We start from the raw sequence: 24,400 nt of genomic DNA on the forward strand, positions 1-24,400 counted from the left end.
GAGGTCATCCCAGATTGCAGTTAATCGTCTCAATGGGGTGCATTCAAGTGCTGAAAAAAAGCAGATGCAGAGGTGAGATTTAATGGCTGTACGCAGTCTCCAAATATGATAACTCATCCCAATTGGCAAGCATATTCAGATATAAATGTGGGTGCCCTGCTTTGCAGATGACATTACTTAAGCTTGTTGACACTGTTAGAGGGCACTGGCTGTGTGAAACAGAGCTATAATTAAAGGAAACCCTGATCATCAGTAGTATATGATTTCCTTAGCCAAAGGTTTTACCTGTATTTTATCCCCTTGCGTCTCTTCACTCCTCATGTTTCGAGATGTGGAGCAAAAGTCAAATGAAACCCTGCTGTCTGCTGGTCTGTCTGCCTACCGATATTATTCAACCGCATGGGCCAACACTATAGGTAAAAGCATCATATTCTAGAAACTCTATCTGTAAACAGTATATAATTGTGTATTATATGTTTCACAGGAAGCTGAATTTATAGAAACATATTAGCAGTCGCATGTGGAAAGCACATTAATAGCCATTGTACTCATCCCAGTAGATTATTAGAAATAACTACAATGATTTTAATTGTGTACCATTTTAGAGTCATGTATTGTTACCACTGTGTTCCACATTTAGTGTCTCCTTTTCTTAACACCCCCCACCCTTAACAATTACTAAGAAAGTCTTATGGAGATCTGTCTGTTGTACAATAACTGCCAGACTCGTTCCTACCCTAAGAGTCTTGGACTCTTCTGTAGTTAATTTTGCAAGTTCCTTCTCCTTTCCAGTCCCATCAGTGATGGATATGAGTGATCCACTTCACTGGGCCTCACACAGGCCTCTAGATGGCACACCAAGGCAGAGACAGCATTCACAGAGAAGCCTGTTAAATAGGCAGTGCTGATGTATTAGTGTGGGGCTCAGCATTCCTCTACAGCAATAGGTCAAACCAGCTGTGATATGTAAGAAGATATTGAGAATCACAGATGATATTTAGAAATTTGATAAGAGCACAAATGCTAGAAAATCTCAAGGGGTACCTGAAACAGCCAAAAAATAAATGACAAAGCAGAAAAAAATAGCAAAAGTAAGGTGTGTAAATGATATTTTATTGATATTTCTGACATGTCCTTTTAACCTGTGCTTTAAACATATAATCAGATTACAAAAACAAGCGTCTGGGGATATTTTGATATGGCATTTGTAACTGGGCCAATTCTGATGAACTCATCTGGTTTCATTTAAGCATATTATAGCCAGGTAATCCTCCTTAACCACTGAAACATCTACTTTGAAACTGAGTGTATACCGTGCGACAACTACAAACTATTCTGCAAAAGGATGCAAGACTGTATTTTGAAGGAATTATTTTTTGTCTTACCTAGACTTTTCAATGTCAGACATCCTTAAGCTCTCTCTCACTGGGAGTTCCCAAGGAAAAAAAAGGAAGGCGCCAAAAATGTTATGAAATTTGTCTAATAAAAGGCTCAAGCAAAAGTACTCCTTATTGGCGGAATTCTGAATGCCTCTGGGTTCCATCATCACATTTTTACAATCCCGCTATTGTTTCCTCAGCTGCCAATTTTCGTGGCTCGTCCTTAAATCACAGTTATGCTGAGGTGACACTTTTTTGTGAATGCGCTCATCAGCGTAGCACCGTGCTTCCCACAACTCTCACACAAATGCACACACTTAGCGCTAATTAAAAACCTGCAAGTCTCCGTGTTGAGTCTCTTCCGCTCTATGGTACCTGATTTTGTGACACTAAGCGAGGGCAGGGCAGAGCGGGAGAATACCAAGAATTGTCAGAGACGAGAAAATGAGATCTATGAAAATGTGGAAAGACAAAACTGGGCAGACAAGAAAAAGACAAAGAGGAGGGGAAAGAGAGATTGCACCTTAGAGGAGTGTAAGGGGGATGAAGACGCAAGCAGAGGGTTACACAGCAATGATGTCACCTCATGCTGGCACTGTTGGACTGAGAAACAGATTAGCCATTTGATCTTTGCCCTTTCTTTAGTTCCAATTTCCTCCTCCCAGCTCATACAGCCAGCTTACTGGGACACATAACATGTGGATCTTCCTCAGTTTTACTCTCCTCTTCTGTCACATACCTCTCTATACTTTCCTCATGTCCCCCTTCTCTTCTGCAATCGGCGGTATCCCCCACCCCTGTTTATGTAACAGCTCCATTATTGGTTGAGACCAAGAATGCCCCCCAATGCGTCGATAAGCCCTCATTCAAAGAGATTGAATTATATGGAGATAAACGGTGTCCTTGAGCATGGGTGCAGATAACAGATTGGAGTGACACAGCTGACTCTCTTTGTTTTGTTAATTAAAGATGACCTCATCGCTAAAAATGGACGCTGTGCACCTCCTCGTCACGAGCCTCGCCATCAGCAGATTGCAGATTGCAGGCAGGGGGCCAAGGGCTTTCTGCATTCCCTTTCCCTTTTTGCTTCCTTTCCCATTTTGCCTCTTCACACACACATTGTTCGTCTCTCTCTCTCTCTCTCTCTCTCTCTCTTCGCCATAGGTCTAGACTTTCCTCCTTTCATTTTTGTTTTTTTTGTCTCTCCATCTCTCAGTAACCATAACACAGATATGGACACTCAATATGAGGTCTAACTCACATTGATGGATTTGTGTGGGAATTGTAATTAAGACGAGATGAGGATGCTGCCCCTCAGTGTCTTCCATTTCATTTATCGTTGTGAGTTGTGGGGCATTGTATCCCCATCAGTCATATGGATATTGATGAGATTTTTATGTGTTATGAAACACTGGTGCAAGTCATGGTGGTCTGGACTTGATCTTTGTTGAATTTGGTGCTAGCTAAAAATCGATTTAAAGTGCAGTTAAGCATTAAATTGGGATTGATTGGTCTCACTTTGCAATTCAGGGCATTGCAAACACTGAAAGTGATAGAAATAAATATTTACTCATGATGGAATTGCTCTCTGAATTAATAAATAGGAAAGGACCAACAGCCATGCCTAGATATATTTGAAGCTATCATTGCAGAGACACATTTTGCTCCTGATACACGTTTTTGTCCTCCAATTGGCCACAATAAATAAAAAGAAAAAAATCCTTAACTAACGTCAGTTAATTATTGTTCCAGCCTGGCTGATCTCTCTTGCACCTGTTAAATGAAATGTTTTTCTATATAGTAGTAAACATGTTGAACATAAGAACTTAGAGTAGTTCGAGGTGTCGCTAAGTATTACTACATGATATTGAAAGGTTTTCTTTGAATACTTTGTCTACTCCTTAACTTAACATTTTAACATGATATAGTCACCATTATATTCAGTTCTAAATAGATTACATGTCAGATGTTTAATCAAAAAGCTCACCCTCTAACGTCTCTGAATTAAAGTGTTCTTGCATCTTTAATATCCTCAGAAATTTCAACCAAAAATGTGATAGAACCAGTCATTTAAAAAAAATATATATATATTTAAGGGACATTTCGCCCCCAAAAAATAAATGCATAATGCATAAATGCTCTATTTATCAATTTAAATTGTTTTTAAAGTAAAGATGCCTGTCTTCTCTCTAAAATAAAATAAAACTCAACAGCAGTGTCTCTTTTCAGAAATCACGACCTGGTCTTGACTCAAAATAATCCACAGACCCTGTTTCATATGAGAACTATTTTCTTTCTATTGAGCCACACCCAACAACGGTATCACAGCACAGAAGGAAGCGCACATCTACTACTAGCTAGCTTTTTAATGTTACAGCTTGACCCATCACACCTCCCTTCTATGTTTACAACTAGTGCTGTTATGAGCAGTAGCCTCTCATCTATGAGTAGATACACCCTTCCTTCTGCGTGATGATACAGTTAACAGGTGTAGTCTGGTAGAAAAAAATAGTCCATACATAAAACTGCTCACTACAAGGTCTGTGGATTGTCTTGAATAACTCAGTCAGGATTTCTTGAAATAGACATCGCTGTTTGGTTTTTCAAATGTAGCCAGGTTCCATTTAGCTCTACAATATTCAAGAGAAGGCAGACATCTTCATGGCCAATATCTGCAACAATATACATATATATATATATATATATACTTTATGTGAGGGCAAATGAAAATGCACTTCCAGCCTGAACACCAAACATCACCTAAACTAGCTGGTATAGCTTGCACATGCTGGTGTCCCTGTCAAAGACACACAGCAATTGCTCACCCTACACACTCCAAAGAGCCAGCTGAAGCCATCACAGCCCACCAATCTTGTGGTGCAGCAGGTGGAGGATGGCAGTGCACATCAACCAGTCAATACAGTGCAGCATCACAGTAAGACACAAGCCAACGGCCTGTCATCACCCACAGGTCTATTCTTAGTGCTAAGTACAGACCCAGGGGGAGGCAGAGCCACAGTAAAAGAAGCCGGGGGCAGTAAAAACAGACCACACACGGGTCACATCAAAATAGTCAACATGGACCCAGGGGGCCATTAGTCTGTGACGAACCACCACACCTGACCCAATTTCTTGCTATGCAGAAAGGGCAGAGGCAGCCCGCTGTCAAACGGCACACCATTCTCAGGTTCAGAGAGTCATAGTGCTAAAAACTTCTAAAACTCAGGAAGAAGCTGACGAATGGGCAAAGCACTGACCATGTGGCCATTAAATATCAACATTAGCTAAGATGTAGCTGTTGAATGTAGAGAATTGTCCGATACATTTATATTTGAGGAAAATATTAAGCCGTCTTTGCATGATACAACTTCCAGTTTATGAAACAGTGAGGAACTGCATATTTGCTTTTTGTGGTTATTGTTGTGCAGCTTTGACCTCATTTGCACCCTATAGTCCACAGAACTGAGGAAATATTTTTGTACAGTGTATGATTGACAGGATGACACTTAAAATCAAACATCACATTCATCCTAAGGGATGATCAAATTATTAAATTTTTTTTTTTTTCTTTTTTTGCCATTACATCTGCTGAACATGTTTTACTGTGTTTTCATTCAGACGCATATGTTACTTTAGCTTCAAATATCACCTCTTATCTTTGATTATAATACGGCCTGGATGGAAACTCAATTATTATTAGCTAGAGGGAAGTTGATTAATTCCAGATAACTGAAAAGCTGTGATGTAATACTTTTACTCGTGTAAATGAATGCATTATCAAGATGAGAGAGTTCCATCAAACCGTCCATTTTATTACTTACTGCTCAACAACAACAACAACAACAACAACAACATCAACATCAACAACAACATGCAATCTTATCAGTCATTCAGTACATGTTTTGTAAGATGATCCTTTAGTGTTAGTAAAAGATACAGCTAATGTATAGGTGTGGAGTTACAATGTTTATTTACTTTGAGATAGAAGCAATGTAGAATGCATGCATAAGTTATGTCTGTTGGCTTTGGTTCCTACAAAATGACACATGGTTGCCCATATGTTGGGGAATTTTCAGAGGGATTACTTAAACATCCACTGCAAGGTTATCATTACAGTTCCTACTTAATATAATGCCTTTTTTTCTACATATGTCAGATCTGTTTACATTTCTATAGATATAGTAGCACACAGCTTGCTATCAAATGCAGATGCCTGCTAAATGTCAAGAGCAGAATTCAAAACTTGAATGGCTTCTTAATTGAATTCTGACAGGGATTGTTACCTCTGGGTTTGGGTCACATGTACCAAAGGTTCACATCTTGGAGCAGTACACCTATTAGCCATGTCAGTAATTGGTTGGTCTGCCAGATCGATCCAAAATGAAATATCTCAATAACTATGGGATTGATTGCCATGAAATTTGACATGGATACCCTTTGTGCTTAGAGGATAAATCTTCATGACTTTCTTCATGCCCTGATTTTTTGTCAGTGCTAGTGAATAATTTACTAAATAGACTGCCACAAATTTTGTTTTGTACAGACATTCATAGTTCCCAGAAAATTAATTCAGGTGGCTTTTATGATCCCAAGACATTTCCTATATGGTCACCATGACACTGACATTTCTGGTATTGAATGCATTTGGACAAATAATGAATGGATTGAATTAAAATTTGGAATGGATGTTCATTTTGCCACCCAGATAACTTTATAACCTAACTCAAACATCACCTTAAGTACAGTTTGGCCATAGACTTTAAATGTGGTTCAAGCGCTTGTACAGAATCACGAGATTCTGAATCAAGAGAGAAAGAAAAAGGAGAAAATAGAGGGCTACCATGTTCTGTTGTTACGCAGATGATACACAACTGTACCTTTCAGTCGATGCAATAAGCCATGATTGTAAGGGTAGCAAAATGTGCATGGAACTTTTTTCCAATAAACTGCAGAAGTAAACAAAACATGTAAAAAAAAATCATTAAGAAAAATATGCATAACAGGTATATTTATGTAAGAGTGATTTTTTATTTTTAATTGAACATAAAGGTGTCTGAGCTTTTGGTTGGATACCTCCTTGACTTTGTAAGGACTTGGAAAGCAGTATTGTCTTGTAAATCTTGACTCAAGGCTTTTTATTTTTTATATTTATTAATGTATGTATGTATGTATGTATGTATGTATGTGTGTATATATATATAACATCCAGCTGGATAATTACAACGGCCGGATGAAATAGGACCTGCTCGGGCTAATTCCAAGCTAATGAAAACACAGTGACTCTTACAGTAGTTTCAGGTGATTATTGAATACTATCCTCCATTTCTGCCTAAAGATCCCCCCAAATTCCACACACTGCTCCTTCAATACATGTTTCTGCATCAAAGTATAATCACATAATTCTTTTCCAATCTATTTTAGCCTTCTCTCTCAAACCATAAAAAAAAAACTAGTTTTCATAAATAAATGATGTATCTTTCTGCATGCCAGCACAGTGCCTCAGCAGGGTTGTCCAAAGGGATGTCCATCTACCTGATTAGAAAAGCTTGGACAATTATGTGCAACTCAACCTCCTTGGAGAAAACTATTTCCCACAGTGCTTTGTTCCTACCTCTAAATATATGCCTCAGATGACGTTAGTAAATCCCCAACTTAACTGCAACCCCCTCCACCACTTTTTATACACCTTGAATTTCCTGCCATAGGTGGCATTGTGTGACATTAGGTTCCATGTAACAGTTTGTGTGTACCTGTGTAATGTCAACTGTGTGTGAGAGAGAAGGGAGGAAGGTGACGTTGTGGAGGCTCAGTGTGGGGAGTGGAGGGTTGAGTGCTGACAGTTTAACAGAAGAGGCCCCGAGCAGGCTTGGCAGCCCACAGGAAATATAAAGTGTGTGATTTGTTTGTTAATATAAAGCTTGTGTTTTGTTTGTTTAAAAAAAGTCTACTGTGCAATTGTCTGGACTGATAATAGGTCGACATAGAGAGAGAGACACATTAAAATAGAAGGGAAAAAGAAGGTAGTTTGAGGACAAACTGAAGTATGAGTATTAACAGAAAATAAAAACACAAGCGACCAGCACTGTTTACTGGTGATATGTCCATGCGGCACTTATTATTTCATTTGAATGTTATTACAATATATGAACCAGTAAAATCATAATCCTCTGGTTATGACATTTTAGAAATTAGTTTGTCACACTTATATGTGCCCCAGTTTCCGATGCTGATTGTGCTTGAGTGCAAGTGATTTTAGCAACATAATATGCAGCCATTGCATTTACAGTCAGTGGCAGATCTTCCTACAGGCAACATATCTGACTGCCTAGGATGCCACACAGAGGGAGAGGTGCCAGAATTCCCACCTCCAGTCCTGGTAATGCAGTTCATCTTAATGTGTTCATTAGTAAGTCATCATCAGTCACATCATGCAAGAGCATTGATGGATTTGGCGGAAAGGAGTCTGGAATTTGAAACGTCTGGCCTGTGTTCAGTAAAGCCTGCTGACACAAGAAAGACTGAGCCAATTTAACATTAACCCTTTGAAACCTGGGTAAATTGTCTTTATTTTTTTCCAAAACAATGAAAAAAGGCAATGAGCAACTTAAAGAAATGACCCAGAAATTTGCAAGAAATGAGTAAAAAGTGCAAGAAAACGACCAAAAGTAGTGGAAAAACAACACAAAAACCAACAAACAAAAAACAGTCAAGTAAAAGAAAAAAAAGAACAAACAAACAAATACTAAATCTATCCCTAACTTTGCATAACAAGAAATATTCATTTTTCATTATGAAGATCTCATATCAGATCAAACTTTATTCTTTTTTTCTTTTTTTGTATTAAATTTTATAAAGTTGCTAGTTTGATTTGAATATAATGGACAGAAAGTATCTTGAAAGATTTCTAAAATAAAGTTAATCTTTGATTAACTACAGTATACGGTGAATGGACTGCATTTTAATCGTGCTTTTCCAGTCTTAGCGACCACTCAAAGTGCTTAACAGCACAAGCCCCAGTCTCACACATGATCATGATCTGGTGCCGAGGCTATCATTCAACGTGCCACATGCTCATCATGCTCACTTTCACAGTTTGGTTCAGTATCTTACACTTTAACATGTATACTGCAGCGGCCAGGAATCAAATCACCGACCTTCTGATCACCGCTCTACCGTCTTAGCCACAGCTGCCTCATTTGCAATATGAATGAAGGTTCACACATGCGGAAATGGACATAAAAATGTAATGATTCTACCAAAAACGATAACAAGGGGTATGTTTCAAATCATGCATATATGTGTGTGTGTGTGTGTGTGTGTGTGTGTGTGTGTATGTATATACATATAACAATTATATTACTGCATTCATTCACTATACAAATACTATATGATGCATTCATCATCTTTACTAAACTTTTACCTAAAGTTTAAGCTGTACCTTGTGGCTGCAAAAGAGAATAAACAGTGCATTACTACAGTGTTTTTTCTTCAGCCACTTTCCCTTACATTTCCTCTTTGAGCAGAAAAAAAAAACCCTAATGTGTGAACCCACTGACCTTGAGAATTTACACGCTCTTTCACACTCAGTCACACATATACGCGCGCACACACACACACACAGAGCTAATGGCTGAGGCAATTACACTGTGCCTGAATTCAGTGGCGTAATTGAAATGATATGTCGGGGATAACAGTATTGCAAGTCTGGCTTCCAACATCACACAAAATGCCACCATGCACACACCTGTCTCCACAAACTGCCACAGATGGACTCTGAAAGTGTGTTGTATGCATGTTTATCATACTGTATATGCATGTGTTGGCTCATAATCCCACTCTTGCATTTTGCTTTTTCTACTCTTGCAACTTTCTCTGTTATTGCCCTTTCCCTGCCTACGGCTACTATTCACCCCATGCTGCCCACAGAGGAAGGAGCTCTCTTTGAATTTCCCCACCCATGCCTACCCCCTCCTTTTTGTGTTGTGGTATGTGCCAAGGTTTTTTGAGAGGGGTTTTCCTTGTCTTCTAACAGAATTTGGGTAAGTCTGGGTCAGGGACTGTTGCAGTTGTGGGCCCGCAAAGCCCTTTGAGACACTGTATATGATACTGGGTCTGTACAAATAAACTAGACTTGACGTGTTTGCAGCTACATCATAGTTCCGAGGCCTGTGTGTGTTTGAATCAGAGTGGTTCCCTTTGTATGCTGTCCATCAGCCCGTCTTGTCATGTTCCCATGATTTGCTATTATTTGTTCTCCTCTCTGCTTACTAAAAAGGTCACCTGGCATTTGCCATGAGGTTTTAATCGCCGTGTAAGCTGGAGAACACGCAAAATGGCTTTTACCGTAATAGAATTTCGGGGGCCTTAATTTTTGCCAGCTGTGTGCTGTTGTGGCTTTGGTATTGACAGAAATGTTGACGGACCACAGGCCTACCCGTGAGGAACCCCTCAGAAGGGTAGAGCCATTAATGCTGCTTCTGGGTGGGTTTTGAGTTCTTATTCTAGAGTTAACAGATCTGATTTTGAGGGGTTTTAACTAATTCTAGATTGATATGGAGCCACTTAAAAGCTACCACCTCAAAGGAAATAGAATAGTGATGGACCTTAGTGTGAGCAAACTTCCATAAATGTAGCCATACATGTGCGCCAACAGCTTGTGAAAGCACTTCCAGTTTAGCAGCTGAGTCATACCATCAGTTTGCATGTGTGAACACCCCACATTTGATTCATCACCCTGTGTCATTTCCTCACCCCAGTCTCTATTCCACACAGACACGCACACACATACACCCACATGCACACGCACATACACACACACGCACACACACACACCAGCCCCTTCTGTCACCTCTCCGCTCTTGTGTGATCTCTTGTGATACTGAATGACAGGTATGCTTGGCCTCTCTCAAACGAAAGACTAAGCAGGAGGGACAAGGTGTTAATAAGGAGAGTATTTTAAAGCAGGGATATGCTTCGACTCAGTAAGTGATGAAATATAAACACTGAGACACATGAATAAAAGTATTTATTTATAAGTCCATTGGGTTTTAGCATATTTCCTTTGTCAGGGTTTGTAAGAACATGTGCTGCCGATCCATAAACTGTTGTACAGAAAGTGTACGCAGGAATTTCCTCTCTCTCTACATTGAATCAAGCAATTGCTTGATTAGTAGAGAGTGAGACCACTGCCATAAAAGCTTAAAGCCAAATTTTAAAAGATTAACATGTTGTTTTAGTTCAGTCCAAATCTTTATGGGAATTGAATTTGGACCTGTGTTCAAGGTTCTGTAGTCGAAAAAATCAGACACAAGAATCTGTCTTCCAGTTTGACTGCTTCTTGACTGAAATTCAGTGCTCTAAATGTTTGCCTTTGCTTGCTAATTGTGACATGCTGTGAAGCCTTTCATCACTTTTGAAGTGCTTACAATAGATAGATAGATTTGCTTGTGCAGAAAAGTAGTGTTAAGTAAAGATGATAGAGTATTTGTATTTGTTTGCCTATAGAAAATAATGAAAAAGTTCCACATACAAAATTCACCTCTGCAAAGTATTTTGACTATTTTATCAAGACATTTGTCATGGTCTTCACATAAATACACACACATGCAGTATAGCCATAAAACACATGAATGTTGTCTGTGGGTATTTTTATTTGAAGATTAATTTGAGCAGCAAGGCGCTCATCGTTTGCATGTTTAACATTTTATTGTAAGTGTGTCATTCAGGGGTCTGGTCTTAGGCTTGATTTGGTCTCAACCGTATAAAGTCTTGGTCTTGTCTCAGTAGCAATACACTCTGGTCTTGGTCATGACTTGATCTAGATTGAAGTGGTCTCGAATACTACACTGGTGTTCTTATCTTGTATCAGTTTGCAACCTCAAGTTGTGTCCCCTTGGTGTCTCTTCTATCGTTGGGGAGGGAAGGCATTGACTTGAATATTTCTTAAAGTTACTTAAGCTACATTCCACATAGACAGTGATGTAATTCAAATTTGCATATTGTGCTTTAAATTGACATTTTTTTGTAATTCCTTGTAAAACAATGATCTTAACGTTTATGAAGTTATTTTAGAATTACAGAAACTGACATGTGCACATAGAAAAGGCCAATATTAGCCCCTTTAGTGTGTGCACGTGCATGATAGTACTCTGTGTACCTCCACTAAGCCTGCGCGCTGGTCTTATATTTATGTAATTGTATAACAGTTTATAGCTTTCAGATGGCTCTGTTTAAGGAGGGTTTGACCCATGGAATGTGTGGTAGAGTTTGCTAGGTAAGTGTATATGATTGTTAAAGGAACTAAAACACACTCTGTGTGCTCCTGCTGAGTCTTTAAATTGATAATTATACAGTAAGCCACTCGAGAGTCACCAAAGACCAGACTGAAGACCTTTGTCTTTTGTTTAGTCTTCTAGATGGATTAAAGTTACTAAAGGCCTCCAGAACGTCCAATTATGACACGTTGTCTTGTGTCACTAAGCTTAGATAAGCCCATGATACTCCTCTCCATGTATGCCTCTTGAGACATAACATCTTTCTAACTCTGTTAGTATACATTGATATTGCCATGACGAGTTTATGTTAAGTGTTTGTTTTGGACCCAAATTGTTAAAGAACAGTGTTAGCTCCAGTGTAAACATATGATAAATACATTTTATAATGGCATAATTAGTGCTTTGTGTTCCTAGCTTTTTGACCCACGGAGGATATTTACAAAAGATGTAAAAAACAAACTAACAAAAAAAAACCAAAACTAATGGCACATAATCACTCACCAGAATAAATGTTGGCATCAAACCATGGCTATTTAACATTTGTACATTATTATGTCGCAGATATATTCAAACATTATGTTTCTTTACATTTCAACGATGCTGTGGTTGATTGTGGAAGATTGTGCTTGATTATGGATAGGAAAATATCATGTTTCGGCTAAGAATATCGGCTTTTGTCGCTACTATCACTGCTGTAAATACCGTGATGTCTCATTAAAAACAATCACTTATGGTGCAACAACTGCTGCTGAAAATGCCAATACGTGTCCGATTTTCTTGTTTGACAGTCTCAATCAGTGGTCTGCAGGGGTCTCACCTAGGTTTTACACCATCCACCATGCCCTACACAGCCCAATGTCAGAGTCTGCTCATATACATGTAATTAGAACACGTCATTTTAAAAACGTTGACGTATTACATATAAAATGTACAATGTCAACGTTTTCTTTTAGCCACTGGGCTGTAGTCACATGCAGAGTTGTAAAATATGGGTACATTTAAATAAATACAACTTAAGCTGAAACAATTGAAACTTACTTCTCAACTGAAAACATCCTCACTTGAGTTGGGAGTCAGGTTGTCTAAATTCCCATTGGACAAATGTGTACACCTATGCAACATCGTTGTCGCAACTTTCTTGCTATCCAGTATGTTTCATCAAACCACTATCACTTTCCAGACGTCTCTTTTGTTCTTTTGCATCCTTGTTTTTGTTTTTATTGTCTAAGTTCTTCTAGGAGACGCATGCTTTTCTGTTAATGTGAGTGTTTTTTCATTTGTTTATGGGCAACATTTTCAGTGAGGCTATAGAAGAGAAACCTGTGACCCAGCAATGAAAGGGTAACCATTGTTGACTACACTGGCACTCTGACGAGTATGAGTCACTGCCTTTTGATTTTTGCAAGACAGGATTATGTTATAATCACATACATCAACTCGCCACTACGAAAACAAGTCACAAGCGGTCGCTCCTGACCTGAACTGTAGTCACGCATCAGCTCCTTGATTTATTCTGATTATCAAAACATCCATTGACATCATCATTCCTCTCCATGACCACATCCAAAATCATAAAACATCAGAGCACTCACCGTCCTTTTTCCCATTCCTCCCTCATTGTTTGTTTTTTTCTTTCTTGACTTTTTTCTCCCCGTTCCATCTCCTCTTTTTTCTCCACTTTTGTCCACGTTGTATTTTGAGCTGTCTCTTTCTACTTGTACTCTTTGTGAAGTGGCAGAATTTTGGCATTCAGCTGGCATTCCTCTCGTAGTTGCTTGCTATAAAAGGTAGGGGGATTGACTTGAAAGGCATAATGAACGCAGGCCGAATCAGGTCAACAGTCAATCTGAAATAGAACATTACCTATTAAAAAAGATTAAGTGTGCTGTTAGGGATAATTTATTGTTCCTCTAATTTTTTTTTAGAAACGTTATCAGGGAAGTGAACATCGCACAAAAGTTTGTTCACAATTCTGAATCAGCACAGATGTCTCTAACAAACTAGGTTCTTTAAGGCAGAGCTAAATAAAAACACAGATCCAGGTTGTCCATACACAGTACCAGCTCAAAGCTACAGATATCATGAATTTTATCACACTCAAACATTTTCAGTTTAGTGTAGCCATATTTAGTGTCAAGAACCTCCAGACAAATCAAATACCTGAGCGACTGCTTCTGGACAATAAAATCTGACGGAGAACACTGGATCCAATATCACCTTTGAAATAAATCTACCCTTCACCTTCAATTCAGCTCATTTTCAGTTTAACTTTTTCATGTAGGATTTTTAGATTAAACTTGTGGTATGCATTTTTTTTTTTGAAAAGGCAAAGAAAAGGCAAGATTTGAAAATACACCCTCCTCCTGCATGTCCCCCCTCAAACTGTTACACAGTGTTTCTTATACATTGTTTCATTTTTTAATCGTATTTCACTGTTTTGCTCAGCTCCACTTTTCCCCACTCTCTCTCTCTCTCTCTCTTTCAGTTTATCAGACAACAAATGAGACGAGAATTAGCTAGCTAGCCCCCCTCGGTCCCTCCGCCTCACTGCCTGCTACTGAGGATTGCGTTGCTGGCAGGAGAGCAGGAAGCACCTCTAGAGACAGACCTTCAGTCAGTGGCTGTAGCGGCACCAATTCAGCCAGCACCACCACGGCAGCAGCAGAAACGTTAATGATTTGATGGAGAGTCTGAGTTGTCTGGTCCCTGGGGGCTGGCTGGATTTGGGTTGCTTTGGCTGATGATTTGGGGTCTGTGTCCACAGCTGATGCCCGCTCTCCTGCCAGTGAGGTGGTCTGTAGAGGCGGGGAGTGAGACACACAGTGATTTCAGGTTCTAATTAGCTACATCAACATGAACTTGAAGCCCCAGATGTGAGTCTTTGGCTATGGTTAGCAAAAGGCTAAGCTATCAGCAACATTTTCTGCCCTTTCATTGTATCTTCTTTAGATAGATAGATGGATAGATAGATGGAAGGTCAGAGAGAAACTGTTGTGTGTGATCTTCTCTTTGCAGATGATTGTGCCATTAATGCTAGTAAAGAGGAAAAATTTAGGCTATTAAAGATCTTAAGAACATGTATGATTTTTGTTACATAAATAATAATGCAGAAAAAATGCAATTACGGAAAGTATTTGAATCCGAGTAAATTGAAGTAAGTGCAATTGCACTGTTGCTCAATTTTGACTAGTTAATATGTATCATTAAACTAATTTGTACTGAAAATGGTCATTATGCAATATTAAGGTAATCTGTTTGTTTAATAAATCGTTTTTACTTTGAGTGCAAATGTATCCAACTTAAGATTAGCAAAGCATACAGTAGACACAGGTGGTCCTGAAAAAGCTGAAAAAAAATTAAAAATTAAGTATGAATAGATCAGATTATGTAACTTGTACATAGTGAAGTATAACACATGGGAAACCCAGGCTGAAATCTAAATTTAAATTTGCAAATTTATACAAACTGATACTCACATACTGATATTGACAACATTTTTGGAGTTGTAAGCAGGTTTCAATAATAAAATAAATAAATCAAATTTTAGATTCATGTTTAAAAAACAGGTAAGACCTTCGAAAGAGCAACCCTGCAAAAGTGGAGGAATGTGTTTGGGGGAAACCTCCTATACACAGAGCTCTTTCTGTGAAAAGGTCAAATCATTCATTCGTGCAGTTCTTTTTCCTCTCTTCCGCAACCTTTTCTTACCATCCCCTTGTGCCCTACCAGCCAGACTTACTCCTTGTGTTTATAAGTTGGCCCATGTATCATAAGCTAAAACTAAGCTGCCCTTTACCTCATGTAGAAATAGTTGGAAATCCAACCGTTTGAGAGCTTTTAAACTATTTTGACAGCTCCCTCTTTTTTCCATCACCCCCATGAGCACTGGAAACTGGCGCTGTGTATGTGTGTGTTTAAATGAACAAGTGTGCGTTGCTTGCCTTTCCCGTAAGCTGACATGAAAGATATTTCACGACTTGTGAAGTAGTGTTTTGTGAGACGCCAGGGTGCTCAGAGAGATATCATTGTAACAGCACCATGTGCCCATAAAGGAAAGGAATCCTGTTTTCTTACAGTTCTGTAATGTAGTGTGTATGGACTGCTGCCAGCAAAAAGTCAGATTTAATTCAGCCTCGGGCTTGGTGCTGGTGAAATGGCTCCCAACAGAGCGGGCAGAGGTGAACCTCACAACGGCAAAATTAAAAAGGCAAAATCATTGATAAGGAAAGAACTGCTTTCCTAAAGGCAGAAATTCATTCATGAGTAACTTCATGTTGTGCACCATTGTTTTCCTTGTGTTGAAACATGTGGTGGAACCAAAACATGTGGTATTGTTTTGTTTCACTAAGGACAATAGATGAAAGATAAAGTTGAAAGATAAGTCTTTTTTTTCCTTCATTTTTGGCAAAAACAAACAAACAAGAAAAAGTATGACAGATGGCAGAACACAACAAATAGCATTTCAAAAGTAACCTTTTGTAAGATTTTATTTTTTGCTGTTTCACTCTTAATTTAATTTAACTTTTGTTTCTTCTATTTCATCCCTCTACTAGGTGAAGTGCTGAGCTTGGTGGATGATCTGTTCTCTGGTTTGGGTTCATCTTGTGTTGTTGCCGGGAAGAGGACTGGAGACCATCCTCACTCTGTGCTGTATTCAGTGGTCTTCAAGTGCCTGGAACCCGACAGCCTCTACAAGTAAGTCTGCTGAAACTCTTAGCCACGTTTTCCAAGTCAATTGAATAGCTGATTTATTGTGGCTCTTTATTTCTTCACAGCATGAATAAACATGAGTCATAAATTGTGTTGTGTGTTAGTGCAGACATAGTTTCAAGGTTCCTGCACATTTCTGTGAAGTATGGAAAGTCCCTAATTATTTCCAGGTCTCTCTGGGTGTAAAAATTCATAGAAAATGGATATTAAACTTATGAGGAAAATAAGTTTCCAAATTTGTGTGTGTTAACTAAGCTATATATTAGAAACTTGAAGAGAATTGCGGTCCGATTGTGGTGCCGGGGGTATTTGTGTGCCCCTTTGAGCTGTGTTGTAGAGCTCCTAGAAGGGTCTGCAGCATGTAGATCCCAGGAGAGGGACTAGACTAAAGCCTCCTGCAGACTGAGATTTTAGCAATCTTATAAATTGAGTGCAAGCTACTCTGTATGATATAAATCTCATGAACTTGGGTAGAACAACAACCTGGATATATGCAGACTGTATGATGGCAACGCAGGCTGTGAAGCATGTCCATCAATGTCATTATGCAAGAACAAAACATTGCCAGCTTGTGTCATCAATCTACGCTGCTGTAGTGGTACGACAAAAATGAAAACAAACATGAATCGAGAGCTTGCCAGAGTGGCATTTATGTGTGTTGAAAAAAGTCTGAGGAAGAGGAAAATGTGGACGCGGTCATGGCTGGGGAAAAGAGGCCATCTTGGCATGCCAATTTTGCAACGATAAAGCTCGAAATAAGCATTTATTAGCATCTACCAGCTTTAAGCAGTGTTGTGCTAATCAGTGCATCATTTCACGCTGCATTTCTGCTGGTTGGTTGGTAGACGTCACACTCTGACTTTGGTCATCCCAAATTTCTGACAATGTCAGATTTTTTCCCAGGCTGTCTTTGACTGCAAGACCGTGACAACAGCCATCCTTGAACCTTTCTCACTGTGTGACCTCAGACCACTGCTTTAGAGCCAAGGCCAACGATATCACAAGGTTTCTTTAACGGTGACCATCTTTGGTCTGTATACCATGCTTAAGACTTTCATTGTCCTTACACTTGGCATCCTCAAAAAAGAGCACTTGACATCCTCAAAAAAGAGCAGCCTTGCCAGAGTAGGAAAAGGTGGTGGCACCTTAAGATCTTGTAAGTGGACAAGCTGTCAAGGAAACTATTAGACTTGGTTAGCCAACGAGAATACTTTTTCAGTGGTCACGATCTAGGAAGCCTGAAGTACTACAGATTCTGTGGTCTCCGAAGCAAATGTGTGGAGGGAGTTTGGGGAGGACCTGGAGAGGGACCTTTGCTTGGTTTCATAGAGGTTATGGCACACCATGACCTAATTCAGGAAGCAGAAGGCCTTACCAAGGCTGTTTTTAGCAGAGGAGAACTGCTGAGCTTGACTTTGAGGAACTCATGAACTCGATCGACACCCCTGCTGTGGAGTAAGCAAACTTGGAGGATTCAGAGAAAATCTCACCTTTGGTAGAGGTCAGCAAAAAATCACAGTGACAAGGTGCCAGGGTTAGTTTAGATATTCCCTGAACTTCTAAGGCCAGACATTTGTGTAGACTGCTGGCTTGGTTGTGAACAGAACTGTTCACATAACTATGTACTAGGATTGTTATTGGAGTAAGTTCTATCAGATCCTCTAGATTATCCTCTGTATGAGACTGTACCATGACATTTTTTAGCACTGCATTTGGGCAATCAGCTTTTTCTGTAAAAGCTACAAATCAGCGGAACACGCTCGTATAATGTGAGAAGCTGCAGCTCTATCAATACTTTCAAAACCACCTTGAGAAGAAAGGATGAAAAGCTGCTCAGCTCTGTACTCAGTGACCTTGAAATCTGGACTTTAGGTATCGTCTTTAATTTGACAAGCATTCATTTAAGATGCACTATTGTGTGCAACTTTTAAATGTGTCTTGTGTGTTATGTGCTTTTTTATGAAGCTTTATATTGCATTGTCTGTCTTGTGTCTTTATCTTTGCATCGGTTTATATCATATGCTGTTGTTTGTATTATTTGTCTTTATGTTTTGTGTTGTTGTTTCTGTGCTGTCTTTTTTTGACCTGCTGAGAGACTGCAGATGCCAATTAGGTTATGTTTTAAAATGCCCATGGTCCCTTTTAAATAAATAAATAAATTCATACATTCTACTAGAGAGCTTCCGGATTTGCAGCATGTAAACAGTAAACATGGCGAAACTAGCAACTGCTGGCAACACTTGGGAAGTTGCAATATTGTTCATACTGAGATCACCGCAGGAAAAGCAATAGCAGCACCAATTAAAAAATTATGTAAAGCCCCTAAAGCATATTGTGACAATAGTGAGTGTGTTTCTCACATTCCCCCATTTGTTCATGTGCATATTGCATTTTGTGGATGTGTAGCATTAATTTCTGACAAATTGCACAATCAACCTTCTAATCCGAAGCAGGATACATGAGGCAGCCATCATGTGCATGCAAACATGTAGATAAGAGCAAAAATATCTCCGACCTTAAGGCTTCAGATATGTTTTGACAGTGATAGTTAATACACCTCATACATCAATGTCATGTGGTGGTTTTGAAGGGTGCTAGAGAACTGACAGAAGAGGGTAATGTTTTTTTTAATAGAAGACAACTGGTGGGTATGCTCCATTTTTGCCATTTTTGCAATTGTTTTTATTTTTAAAACTAGAAAATAATCAAGGATCTCATTACCACACAAAGGCTGCAAAATCCTGTCAGAGTCACCTACAGGATTCTGCCACACTGCTCTTTGTCTCGGCTCACAATTTATTGCAACCCAATTGACTTGATCGTTTTTCTAACCACATTTTTATGAGTTCAGTGTTTCCCATTACCATTTAAAGACTTTTCGTTAAACAATATGTTGTGGCCATGTTTGCATCTTTCCCAAACAAGAATGACTGGGCAAATACCACATCCTCCCATGGATGCCTACAATTCCCACTGCAAATGCTATTTTGTTTCAGGGGGTGAATTTTGTTACCTACAACAGCTGGGCCGAGTTAACCGGGGAAGCATACTTAGTCTCACCATGGTGGAAGTGGTGGATGCTTCCGTTCTTTTATGTTCTCTTTGGTCAGAGGAGAACATGGTTTCAGTGAATACAGAGGGATCTCTGTTAAGGGGTGGTATTTGAAATCTCAAAGAACAAATTGCCCACTCTCTGTAGTTTTTGGGGGGCATTTAGCTAACAGACAGACCTTGCCTGAGATCAATAAATGCACTCATTGCCGTCACCCTAACACTTCATGTTTTTACAACAATAAATCAAATGTTGACAGTGTGTGACATGGGCAGCAAAGACATTTTCTTTTACTGAATGTGGATTTGTCAGTGAATGGGATTACCCCACCCACCATTAGACTTGGTCTCATAAATAACACATTGAGTCCTATAAACATCGTGAAATCATCTGCATTGTGATGTGGTGCTGGACTGGACTGTATTCAAGGGCAGACTGAAACAATAATTCAGGCTGGGAATTTGACTCCATCATGGACCACCCTGTCCATGCAAACCCCTAATTTCTTAGGCTCACCCTATTGATGTAACAGGAATAACACTTTTCTCACATTCAGATCACGGGAAATGTTCATCAACCTGTGTTCATAGTTTTGACTCAAAGCAAATATTCGTTCACCCTCATTAGTTAGTCAGCCAGCTAAAAGTCACTGCATGGCTAGCAGTTGTTGAAAGTAATTAAGTGCACTTACCAAGTACTGAACTTAAATATATTTATATTTTGAGGTACATGTAAAAGGTAAATGGTTGCTGTGTGCATTGCTGTCAACCAGTCACATCTCACACATTGAGAAGAGTAGCTTGACAACGGGAACATCAATAGTTGATGCAGAAGCATACTGCACCCAGAGCGTAATATGTAGATGCGAAAGTCCAATGCAAAGTGGCTACATGTGACTACTTGGGATGCAAACGTGTTTCCACTACTGACTGCATTACATTGAAACCTTTTCCTTGCATGTTGCACTTCTTATTTACATACGAGAAGCACCATGTAACATGGTGCTTTTCAATAAAACAAAACACAGCCTCAAAAAATGACCATTAACTGACTCAGTGTGTGTCTCAAACAGCTTCATCAAAATTAATTAATTGTTGGACTGTTTCATGGGATTGCACTACACAGTAGTACTACACAGGGTTCTGTTCATTCCCCCTATGGCAAGGTATATAAAGGCACTTTTAAGACTAGAAATATATGTTGCTTAAAATAGGCATTTTCCCTCACTGGATGTTGTTGTGATGTCCAAAAGCACTATTTGCTCTACATCTTAAAACAAATTTGCAAGAGCAGCAATAAAGAGTGAGCCAGACAAGACCCAGGTGTTGTTGTGGCTGTCATTGGACACAATCTTCGCAGCTTTTGACTGTCTTCTCAGGCTTTGTTAAGAGTATTTTGTTTATAATACGCTTGCCATTTGGTGACCTTGGTTTGTTTTGGGAACCTCAGGATTGCCACACTGAAAGAAGTACGGATTTGAAGTTGCAACAGTTTTTTCTGCCTTTTCTAATTAGATACAGGTGAGTGGATGAGGCTGCATTACAGTACACACAAAAGGCCTCTACAGTATATTGCTGTTTTTGTGGGAGTGTGAATGTGTATTTATGACAGAGAGACGGTGACAGATGGATTAATGCAGCCATGCCAACAAGCTTTTTAACATTAATGCCTCCCAACAACACAGCTATAACAGTAACATATGTGACATGTTTTGTTTTTTTAATTAATCTAACATTAACATTACAGAATGCAGTCATAAGTTAATGAGCCTGTCAGTTTTACATTGACGTAGCACCCAAAGATGAGCAGTGTAGTCCATATTTGGAAAAAATTCACAACTGTTCAAAACTGACCAATTTATCAAGAAAATAAACATAATTAATGAATCCAATAAAAGCAGCAAACAGTCACTGATGACATTTCTAGAAGCTCCCGGCATTGCCAACAACACCATTACCATCTCTTTAGTTAACAATTCATGATTTTAAGTTTCCTTCAGGCTTGACAGTGGATAAAGAATAGTGGGGGAATAACTATTAGTTTAATCAGCAGAAGTCAGGCTTCCACTAACAAAAACCTGTAAAACTTTGTAGCAGTGTTATCTTTGTTTAGGCATTCTCCACAGTGTTGTTTTTCTCTGATAAGGGCAGAATTTACGTCGGAATTACGTCTGAAGGCACATCTGCTTGCAGCCAACTCCTCTTGTCTTAATCAAGGGCCTGATAAGACTTCAACTGGTACTGGCTTTACACTTGATCATTACCAAGCTACTATGGCTCTGATGTTCCTCTGCAAACTAAAATGTTGAAAAGTTGCACAACTCAATTCAAAAGCTGAATTTTTAGAAAATAATCACACTGGATACTATGTAATCTCTTGTTCTGTAACCTATTGTTTCCAAAAAGTCTAAATTGAGCAGCATTTGCTAAAACAGAATTGTCTAGAGAAAATCAGGCTACATATTCATGTAGAAAAATGAGGAGCTAAACCAAGGCACTTTTCTTATGATACAAACCTTTATTGTAAAGGCTAGTTCATAAAGGAACAGAATAAAAAGCTAACATGTTTTGGCCAACGCAGGGCCTTAATAAGGGCATAAACAAGAAAGAAGTGCAACATCTCTATGTAACCGAAGTTGTAATTAGGCAGATGAACCGCAGCTGCTGGAGGAGCAGGCTTGGGCAGAAGGAGACAACTGGTGAAACTGCCACAGCTGAACTAATCATACTGCAGACCAATGCGAAACTCTATGAACAGTTAAACAAATCAAATATCTAACAGAGTATAAATGCACAATACACAGTGACAGCTAATAGATCACTTATCCACCACGCAAATCAAACTGCACAAAGTTTTTGCTGAGCAACAAAAGACCTCATTTAGAGTTCAGCCAGCGTTACATTCGGGGACCTGCAATAACATCAGAGTTTAGAGAGGGGACACAGAATGACACAAAGGGGCAAACACACACACAAACTGCACAAACTGAAAAGTTTGTAACTTTAGCATTGGACTTGATGAAAGCCTGAATGTGAATGACCATGTTTGGTAGTCGTACAAAGATACTGTTATTTGACTGTGAGGGAGGCACACTGCTGCTCAAAGCCAGTGCCGTAAAGTTTTTTGGAGCATTTTGAGGACCAAGGAACTGACATCAGATTGATATGGCACGCTGTTATGGTCTAGCAGTTTTTAGGACCCACAATGCAGATGTAGGACACAGGTGTTGATATATACTGTTTAATGTACAGATGGAGAAGATAATAAATAGGTAGCAATAGGATCTTTTCATCTGAGTGTGAGAGTCCAGAGAATACAGGTGGAAGCTAGACGAGGCTGGACAGGGTTGGTAGATTTTCAAATCTTGAGACAAAGAAAACACAGGTTAAGCAAGATTCCCAAATATAAGGCAAAAATCTCTACAATCTTCAAAAAGAGGGTGGACTGATAAGAGGCCAAGGTGCTACCACAGAGGGGTTTCACAATGAAGAATGGTGAGGAGAGCCGGGTTTTTATCTGGTTGCTTGCAATCAGAGTGCGTGAGTAGCATGTGTGTGATGAGCTGCAGGTTAGTGAGGAGTTCAGCTTGAGCAGAGTGTAGGTCAGCCACGCCCAGCCTAAGACACACAGACAAGGGAAACAAAGTAGGGACAAACATTCAACAAGAAGGGAGGGGAAACACTGGAGAATCAGGGGAAAAAAGACAAGAGCCACAGATCCCAACACACACTGATTAACTGGAAACACGGAGCACAAAAGCTTGTGTAGGCAGGTGCACAATCATTTACAGAAAGAAAAGGCCTAAAAAGCCTATATTGCCTATTGGAAGATCCGCCACTGGCATTTTATCATTTCAGTATTATTCATATGACTGGGGGAATGAAGGCAGCACGTCATGATACTAGTTCACCCAACATGATCTTGTCTTGATTTTGTCAAATGTCATTCATAGTGTCATTGGAATTATGGTCGTGTCAGTTTTTTCTATTTATCTTGGTTTCTAGAAATATCTGGTTCATACATTTCAAACTGTCAAATGACTGTTAATGGTGAGTTTTCATCATTACATTCATTGTCTGCAAGTGAGATCATTCAGAGCTGAGCTAATTTTTCTAAATTACAATGAAAGGAGGGGCCATGTGGCACCACTTCCATGCCACAGAGGATTTCAAAGTCATGAGATACTGTAAGCTGCCACAAATTCTTCAGGCAGTGAGAAACAACTCTATGTGGCTTTGATTGATTTGTGGACTGGCTCTACTGATGTGTGTCCAAATGCTGATGTCATGGAAAAGGCATCCCCTACTGCCCTAGCTTCTCTCGGCATGCCAAAAATACTGCCCTAATTGATCCTCTCTCACTCTCCCTTTCTCTTATCCCTCCTCTTTCGCTCTATCTGTCTCCGAGCTTTCTGTCTTGTCATCCCTTATTCGTCCATCTCTCCACTGTCTCATTAAATTAGAGGACAATGGTTACTTTAATGGCAACATTGTTAATTTACACAAACATTAATCTGCCATTTGTCCTCTTCATTGTTTGCTGAGCTTTCAAAACTATGGCACACGGACAAAACCGAGCCGCATCCAGAGGAGCCATGTGCCACCAGACAGCCTTGGAATAGATGTGAGACAAGGAATTAGAGAGAGGGATAGACAGGGCTGAGCTATATGCAAGCAATGTAGATAGAAAAATATAGAGGCAAAGGAAAGTGTATTTGTGTGTGTGTGTGGGTGGGTGGCCGGGGTGCTTGTGTGTGTCTTGCCAATTCTGTTACTTGATGTTTTGACATTCTCGTGGCAGGCCAGACCGTGGCTGGTTCCTTTGTTCACCCAGGCGATCTCTTATCATCACGGAGTGCCTCTAGTGAACTCCGGCACCACACTTTGTCCATCCAGTTCCCTCACTGCTACTATCTGCTTCTATGAATGAACAAGATCCTACCAGTATGAAGGACCACTGGCTAAGGTTCCTTGTGATCAAAAAGC

General features: G+C 39.5%; 1 protein-coding gene across 1 annotated transcript in view; it reads left to right on the plus strand.

Moving 5' to 3' along the window:
• The window catches only part of astn2 (astrotactin 2), a 360,618-nt gene that overhangs the window by 321,233 nt on the left and 14,985 nt on the right, over window positions 1-24,400 (plus strand). The window contains exon 20 of the mRNA XM_042509044.2: window positions 16,207-16,348. Coding sequence (XP_042364978.1) covers window positions 16,207-16,348 — 142 coding nt within the window. The remainder of the gene's footprint in view (window positions 1-16,206; window positions 16,349-24,400) is intronic.

The sequence above is a fragment of the Plectropomus leopardus genome, chromosome 20 (assembly GCF_026936395.1).
Source record: "Plectropomus leopardus strain MGB_pleo_1.0 chromosome 20, ASM2693639v1, whole genome shotgun sequence".
Taxonomy (NCBI): Eukaryota; Metazoa; Chordata; class Actinopteri; order Perciformes; family Serranidae; genus Plectropomus; species Plectropomus leopardus.